At 33.6% G+C, this 8,663-nt stretch overlaps 1 protein-coding gene across 2 annotated transcripts; it reads left to right on the top strand.

Annotated features, from left to right (window-relative positions):
- The first annotated feature begins 774 nt into the window (after positions 1 to 774).
- GTE6 (general transcription factor group E6) lies at positions 775 to 8,417 on the top strand. Of its 2 annotated transcripts, none has more exons than XM_028271185.2 (9): positions 775 to 995; positions 3,082 to 3,207; positions 4,603 to 4,818; positions 5,051 to 5,128; positions 5,499 to 5,726; positions 6,045 to 6,143; positions 6,397 to 6,455; positions 7,831 to 7,981; positions 8,068 to 8,417. In XM_028271185.2, the coding sequence occupies exons 2-9, from the start codon at positions 3,082 to 3,084 to the stop codon at positions 8,272 to 8,274; spliced, it is 1,164 nt and encodes a 387-aa protein (XP_028126986.2). In that variant the 5' UTR covers positions 775 to 995; the 3' UTR covers positions 8,275 to 8,417. The 2 variants fall into 2 exon arrangements, with proteins under 2 accessions (XP_028126986.2, XP_028126987.2); XM_028271186.2 differs by lacking the exon at positions 775 to 995 and adding an exon at positions 1,829 to 1,905.
- The last annotated feature ends 246 nt before the right edge of the window (positions 8,418 to 8,663 follow it).

Here is an 8,663-nt window from a genome sequence, read left to right as displayed (position 1 = left end):
ATTTTTTCCAATCCACATATCTGCATTTATTGATTTGGTCAAAATTCATGATTAGTATTTAAAATCTTCTCATACAAATAATTATAGATACAGCCCGCGCATAGTTACTGTAGTAGCTTTTTTAATTTCTCTTGTACACTATGATTAGTGATAAGATTGTTAAATTATTTTTATAAAAAATCTTTAAAAACATAAATTATATATTAAAAAAATTAAAACAAATATAACTATATATAATTATCCCGCGCATAGTACGGGTGATAGGCTAGTACTATATATTAAGCAAAATGGGGTTTTTAGCCCCAAGCCTTACTGGAGCTCCAATCTCTCAATCTAAATTTTATGATTTTTTGATTTAAAAAAAAAAGAAAAATCTTAGCATTTATTAACTTTTCCCAACTCTCAAGTCTTACCCCTCATAATAATACTTTAATGCATTAAAAACAAGCATAAAAAAAATTCTTTGAAATCCAACACATATGAATTCTTTGAAAAGTCCCAACACATATGATTATTATCCCTCATAATAACACTTTAATGCATTAATAATAAGCATAAAAAAAAATTCTTAAAAAGCTCAGCACATATGATTATCATCAAAATATTAAACTTTAATGTAATATAATAAAAAAAGACATTTAATTTCTTAAAAAATCCAACAAATATGATTATTATCAAAATATTAAATTTTAATAAAATATAAAAAAAAACATTTAAAAAAAAATATTTAAAAATCATAATTTATATATATAAATAATTATAAACACAATCGGTAAATAACAGGGTGATATGGTAGTTTTTATAATATGAGAGTACAATACCAAAGAAGGGCAAACTCGTACTCGTGATCGGCCGCGGCACGAAGTCCAGAGCACAATCAGGTGCGCCTGCACCAGACTTCTTCTCGTGGACTCGACTTATAAACACTTCCAGAGACCCCCTTTCGCCTTCGGCTTCGCCTTCGCCACCCGCGTCTCCGTTCACTCTTTTTGCTGGTTGGTACTCTTACTCTCTCTCTCTCTCTCTCTCCCTCTCTAGTTATACATACGTATATATATATATATATATGTATGTAATTGTTTTATTTTGGGGGTTTGGATTATGTAGGCTACTGTTGATTTGGATGATTTTGAGCAGTAGAGAAGGTGTTCTATTGAAAAAGCCTCACACAATGAAATATATGTATATATATTTATGTGTGTGTGAGTGATTTTAAGTGTAATTGATCTAATTTGATTAGGGCTAATTGTTTCTTTTGTTGTTGATTGAAATGATTGAATCTGTGTATGTAAAATTGAAGTTTAAGAATTTACTAGCATGTTCAACGCTATGTATGGATCAAAGAAGTTTAAGTTAAGATCACTGCTACACTAATAAAAAATAGTTGTGGAATGAAAGCATTTATACAGAAGAATTTGTTGAATTATTATATATATACTAGAAGTGGCGGCACAGGTGATGTGTGCGCATATGATCATTTTATTTCAGAAAAATAAAATTGTAAACTGTATGATTGAATTCAAAATATAAAATCAGAAGTTGACAGATTTGAAGGGGGGGAAGAAAAAAAAAAACCCTCTGAATTCAGAGCATAACCACCCACCTAATTACTATCGGGTACTTTGGGAAAACCTAAAAAAATGAGACATAAATACCAAGTTGCACCTCCTCTTTATAATAGTACACACACACATTCAATTTAGCTAAAAATTGATTATTAAAAAAGAACATGATCAAAGAAATGTAAATGTTTAAGAGATCAAACTATTTTAATTTTTAAGTAACTCGGAGCATTTTCTTTTTTGTTGTTTTGTTATCTTCAAGAGACATAGAAGCTCTAGTTGGTTGTCAACTTGTCACAAGGAGGGGAAAGGGAAAGAAATTGTTTCAATATGTTAATCTTTCGTAAGCATTTTTCTTTCTTTTTTTTTTTTTTTTTTTTTTTGGTTGTTTCATTCTGTAACCGAATGAGGGTAACAAGTGGAACAATTAGTTTATTTGATTGAACTACCTTGAAGGGAATAAGAGGTTCTAGTTTTACGCATTTCACTTTAAGCAGTTCGTGAATGATATATGTTAAATCAAAATTAATTTGTTCAATGTTGTCCTTGGGATGTGCAGTGTACAACTGCATAGTGGCAAAAGTTTAATGTAGCTTCAACAACTTTGTAATGGGTATAACAACATATATAATTATTCATTTACTAGGAAAGGAAACCATGGACAAGGTGATAAAGTAGCAACAGTGAACTCATGACTGGTATTATATGTATAATTGATTGTAAGGTTTTTATCCCTTATAGAATTTGTTAATGTTGGAGTGACTGAATCCGGGTGAAGGGGAAAAAAAAAAAGAAAAGAAAAAAAAAGGTATGAAAGAATAGAAGATATGTTCTTTACAATATAGTCAGATTGTTTCATGTCAATCGTGGAAAGTTTTACTTTCATAGCCCACACAGTATAGGAGTTGAAGACTGAATCTCTGTGCACAGTTAATTAATCTTATTTGTGTCTCGGCATCGGTTACAAGAAGTTAAAGAGGCCAAATATATTTCATATAGCATATCAAGCATAACATAGGACTTGGGTTTTAATTTTTTATGTAGAACAAAAAAAGTTCAACGCCATTAAAGCTTCTAGACAATTTTCCCATTTCTTGTCAATTCTAGTGTTGTCATTAAGATGGGAACTCCATGATAGCTGGGAAAAAATGCAAAACTATCGAGTACAGTGCTATCATTATGGGGAAGTCAAGAAGATCTTGTGGTTGGTTGTAGAAATGTAGTGATAGATGAATATGGTGGGTGTTGCTATTTTGGGCGTGAAAACAGATTGCTGGTGCCCTATTGTTTTATTGAAAAATACTGACAAGTTCATTCCTTTGTAATTTGGCTTCTTGTCACAACTTCGGAGGTTGATGTCAACTTATTTGCAGTCTGTTAATATGATCCTTAATATTTGTAATGATTTACACTTTACCCCTTCATCATCTTTCCTTGTTTTCTATTGATATCATTAGTTCAGCAGTAATTCAGTAATCTTCCACAACAATGATTTCACTCATTCTCTGATGCATTGCAGATGGAAACAGTCAACGCAACAATCCCAGATTTCAGAACTACAGAACCAGGAATGGCTGGAGGTAATGGAGCTGAACTGGAGGATTTCAAGCATCGCGTTGATGACATATTCACAAAGGTGGATAAGGTGGGTTTAATTTCTGAAATGTGAAAACTAACACTTCTTTTCTTTTCTTTTTTTAACAATAATTTGAGAAGTTCTCCAGCATCTTATCTTTAAGGCCCCATATTTTATGTATTTTTCTCCTGGTTCATCCATTTTAATCATGTTGGTCATAAGGTTACTACGCGTCTGCTATTCATTTACGAAAAACATTGGATAAAGCTTGAAGTTGGATAAAGCTTGAAGCTGTCGACTATGTACAAACTATTGGAGAATATGAAAAGTTGTAAATTAAAAATTTTAACATCAATGATGATTAAAGGTATTACGAAAAACATATTATACAATTATTAAGAATAGGAAATATTTTGAGGGTAAATTTGGTTCGAGGATATGATAATGTATTGAGGTGTTATATCTTTTGTCATACTTGTTTTTATCTTTACTCTGCATTTTATATGTATTAAGTATTGATGTATGCATGTATTTAATTCTAAGAACCTTACTTTTGTAATGTTAATGATTATACATTACTTAACATTTTGTTCTTGCAAAATATTTGCGTTTTTTTTTAAATATATTAATTTTCCACCTAATGTTAAAGATGTTAAAAAATCGTACAATATGATTCTTGATTCAGAAAAATAGAAAAATGATACACAATTCATATCTCGATTTGACAACTCAAATAGAGGAGTATGAAATAAGAATATTTCAGGTAAGAGTCATCACCTCCGTGCTGCTGTTGCCACCATTTTCACCTCTGGTTGTCCATATCATCACCAGCAACAGTCCTCTACCCTACCTTTGTAACTGGCTCTGCTACAACAACCAACAGTTTCAACATTATGGTGACCATTAACAGTAACCATTTTTTAGTTGGTTGTTACTTTTAAGTATTTTCATACCTTAATTGAAAAACTATCAATCCTTAGAAATCCTATTATTTGAGTTCTAAGAATGATATCTAATTTTCACTTTCACTAAAAGCGTCAGTTTCCAACTCCGCCAGCCGACAGTGTCATTGATAAGTAAATCCGTGGTATATTTAACTCTCTTTTGTGAACAATGTTAGGCATCCTTTATCTATTACTTTATACCTTGTTGGATAGCAATTCTGGGGTTCAAGAAGTTTTTTGAAAATGTTTAGTATCAAGCTACATAATTTATCATGTGCTGTAGATTGTGAATTTGATGATCATGGTTTATTTCTCAAATCTTTATTTATCTCTATCAAAGTTGTCACCCCTTATGGTTGGGGCAAGGCTTTGTTAAGTGGGTAAATTTCCATCAAAACTGATGGTGCATTTATTAGCATGTTGTTTCTTGTTTAAGTTTGGGTGGATTTGGCATGAACTGAATGTGCCTCGGGTTGATGTTATAAATTAGAATTGTAAAGTATCATGGTTTTACTTGCAGCTTGAACAAAGAGTAAATGAAGTCGAACAGTTCTACCTGACTACAAGTAAAAAGCAACCAAACAATTCTAAAGCTAGCTCAATTGCGAAGGAAAAAGATAAGGAAAAACGCATTCCTAGCATAAAGAAGCTGCAGCAAGAAGCAGCACATAGAGAAGCAGCTGCAGCAAAGAGAATGCAAGAACTTATGCGCCAGTTTGGCACAATATTACGTCAGGTAATCACCAATTTTGTGCTATTTTCTTTGTATTTATGGGTTATTGAGTGATTCTGCTTCTGCTGCTGCAGCTGCTCAAACAGATTATATTTTAATCTAATTTTGAAACATTTATTTTTCTTCCCTTGCCTTTATTTTGTTAATTTGGACAATTGTCTATCCAAAAGCATGTTAACTTAAAGTCCGTAAGTTACATGTTGATTTGCCTTACGCATCCTTGCTTTCTTTTCAGATCACTCAGCACAAGTGGGCATGGCCCTTTATGCAACCTGTAGATGTTGAAGGTCTTGGGTTGCATGACTACTATGAGGTGGAGATTCTGCCTTCTCTGGTTTATTTTTTTATTGTCACCAGCGTCCTCGCCCTCTCTCTCTCTCTCTGATGTATGAGCTACTACGCTTCAAAATTAGTGATGCTTAGCTTACAAAGAAAAATAGCGTGGTACTTTTCAAATTTGTTGTGTGGTTCATTAATTCTTTCCAAAAAACACAAGATTATATATATCTGTGGTCCAGTGTTGCTGAACTTTGCTGTTGTACATTGCTACTGATTCACTTGGGGCAGCCTTTTATTTTTTCTTTCTCTCTCTCTCTCTCTCTCTTTTATTTCTCTTTTTATTTTTGGTCTTAGAATTTCTGTATATTCCTTCCGTTGACATGGTTTAGGATGGTGTATATTAGGTTATTGACAGACCCATGGACTTCAGTACAATAAAAAATCAAATGGAGGCCAAGGATGGTACTGGATATAAGAATGTCAGAGATATATGTGCTGATGTGAGGCTGGTCTTTACAAATGCAATGAAATACAACAACGATGAAAAGAGTGATGTTCACGTGATGGCAAAAACCTTGTTGGCAAAATTTGAGGAGAAGTGGCTACAACTTTTGCCAAAAGTCACTGAAGAGGTAGTTGCAATCCCAAGAACTAAACAGCATCAAGTCCATAAACTTTTCTGGGTACTTAGAAGTGTCGATCCTTCAGAGTTGCTTTTATTTTCACACACCACTTTCTCTCAGTTCGCACAACTTTCAAACAAGTTAGATAGTTCGGAAATCAACTTCCAAATGAAAACAGTTGATATCCGAACCCAAAAAAAGTGTGAATTAAGAGAAAGTGGTGTGGGGAAATAGAAACTCCCATCCTGGAGCTCAGGAGATGGGTTAAATTATCCTCCATCATTGTTTCAGACTCATTTGTTGATTTCTTGACATATATGCTTGCAGGAAAAACGACGAGAAGAAGAGGAAGCACAGGTAGAAATAAATATGAAGCTTGCTCAGGAAGCAGCACATGCTAAAATGGCTAGGGATCTAAGTAATGAAGTATGTCAAGAGATTTCAGAGCCTTTCAAAATAAAATTTCATATTAAAACAACTAATAAGTAAATATACATATATATTTTTTTTTTCTTCAAGCAACCTGTGTCTCTTTCAATGGAAATATATGTATATTGTATACACATAATGTTCCTTGCAATGATTTAGGATTATACAAGTTCGGTGAAAACCGACTTATATTATTCTGGGAGTATAATCAAGGACATGCCTTAAATCAATTATTTTGTACTCTTTTCAGATTTACGAGGTCGATATGCATTTGGAAGAACTCAGAGAAATGTTGGTTCAGAATTGCAGGTTTGTTCTTTTACTGTAACTGTAACAGTTTGATTGTCTTGGTCAAGAGGTGTCTGGCATTAGTTCACTAATTTGCAGCATCTCGTAATTGTGGAATTTCAGTTCTCAAATGAATTACTTTAAATCTTTTGTGAATTCATAGAAATGAGGCTGTACAAAGGTATTTTTTGGTGTGTGTGTTTGTTTGTTGGGAAAAGGGGTTGGTTGTCAGAATTATTGGGAATTGATACACCTAATTGGGATTGGTGAGACACGAAACATAAATAAAAATAAAATAAGAATTGAAATCAAGCACATAAGAATACAAAGATTTATATCATTCACCGCAAAATAGGGCTACATCATGATCGTTTTGGTTTCACGATGATTTGAAAAAAATTATAATACAACACAGAGATGTGCATTTCAACTATAAATATATAGTATTAGGCCAAGAAGCATGGACACGTCTAAAAGGGTGGCGTGTCCATGTCCGTGTCGGACACTGACACTCGTTGGGCACTTTCCCGACACATATCCGACATTCATCCAAACATGTCCTATGTTTTTAAAAATAATTTAAACTCGAACACTATTTGAACACTTTGAGGACACACTTGTCCATTGCTTAAACATGTGTCCATTGATTAGACATACACAAAACTAATTATAAGTTTGAATAAAATAACTTAGAATACAATCATAAAAAAAATATAATATCAATTTATAGAAATTAGTGTTATACTGTATTTATTTATTGTCTTTTAATGATATATTAATATATGTGGCATATAATAAATATATAAAATTATATATTTTGTGTGTGTCCTTCACGTGTCGTGTTTTGTATTTTTTGAGAATTGTCATGTCACCATGTCCGTGTCCTGTCCGTGTCCATGCTTCTTAGGTATTAGGGTAATAGGGCTACGTCCATAGTCGGGCGGTTAGTGTTTGGTACGTATTAGGATCCACACCACCCAACGAGGATAAAAAAGAAAAAAAAGAAGAAAAAAAAAACGCGTATTAGGATCCACACTACCCAACAAGGATAAAAAAAAAAACAACAACAACAACAACAACAACGCCCAACAAGGATATAGAGTGAAATATGTTACCTCTGTTTTTAGGAGTACTACTAATTGTTAAAACCACCACTCTTTCAATTGAGGAATGTATTAAAATATAAAGAAGAAATTATTCAAGTTTTGCTTTGGACCATAAATTGGCATTTTCACACAATTGCTTTTGCATATGTGCAGTAACTACTAATGCTGACTGAGAATTTGTTGTATACGTATTGGGTACAGGTGTGACTGACCCAACTACGAATGCATTTTAAATCCGGTGCTTTTGCATCTCCACAGAAATTAATGCTAACTGTGAATTGTCATTTCAGAAAATTTTCTAGTGAAGAAAAAAGGAAACTTGGGGCTGATTTAACTAGGCTGTCTCCTGAAAATCTTACTAAGGCACTTGGGATAGTAGCTCAGAATAACCCAAGCTTCCAAGCAGCAGCTGAGGAGGTTGACCTTGACATCGATGCTCAGGTCACCAACTTGAACCAGACTCTTTCTTTGTTCTTTTTGTTCGAAAAAGTGCATGCCTCATTAACTGTATTATGTTCTTTGTGTAGAGTGAATCAACGTTATGGAGGTTGAAATTCTTCGTCAAGGATGCTCTGGAAACCGGCAACAACACTGTCAACAGTGACAGTGCTGCTGCCGCAACCACCACCACCTCTAAACAAAAATGTGATGCCATTGCCAATAATGCCAAGAAACGGAGTAGAAAGCTTTTGTTAACTGATGATAATCAGAAACAGAAGAACAAGGATGGTTGAATTCTCAGAAAATTAACTGACGCGTGGTTTTTGAAATCGTTGTTTGGTCAGATGTAAACCCTTAGGAGAGCGCTCTCTTCGGTTTTCTGTAAAGGTACAATCATATTTATAGATAAATAAAATTACCCAATTTGTTGCTGTTCTCCTGTAGGGGTGATCTTGGCCTAATAACTTTACGGTTGTGGATTCAAGTCTTGGGATAACAACTTTGGGTTTTTTGTTGTTGTTGTTGTTGTTGTTGCTGCTGCTGCTGCTGCTGTTCTCCTGTGTCTTAACGTCAAGTTTTAGAGGTTTCTGTTGATACACCCGGAAATTTACCCAGAAATTGCCTCAGATTTTTTGATCAATGGTTCATATTTTAAGTTCCCATTGTGGGGCTATACTTTTGA

Source organism: Camellia sinensis, chromosome 1 (assembly GCF_055761805.1).
Source record: "Camellia sinensis isolate YWXY chromosome 1, ASM5576180v1, whole genome shotgun sequence".
Classification (NCBI taxonomy): domain Eukaryota; kingdom Viridiplantae; phylum Streptophyta; class Magnoliopsida; order Ericales; family Theaceae; genus Camellia; species Camellia sinensis.
The sequence above is the reverse complement of the archived record's forward strand: the minus strand, read 5'-3'. Positions and strand labels throughout refer to the sequence as shown.

Excerpts from the sequence above, each read along its gene's own strand:
- GTE6 (XM_028271185.2), top strand. The coding sequence starts at position 3,082 with ATGGAAACAGTCAACGCAACAATCCCAGATTTCAGAACTACAGAACCA. Across the intron at positions 3,208-4,602 it reads TATTCACAAAGGTGGATAAG|CTTGAACAAAGAGTAAATGA; the intron begins GTGGGTTTAATT and ends TTTTACTTGCAG. Across the intron at positions 5,727-6,044 it reads TGCCAAAAGTCACTGAAGAG|GAAAAACGACGAGAAGAAGA; the intron begins GTAGTTGCAATC and ends ATATGCTTGCAG.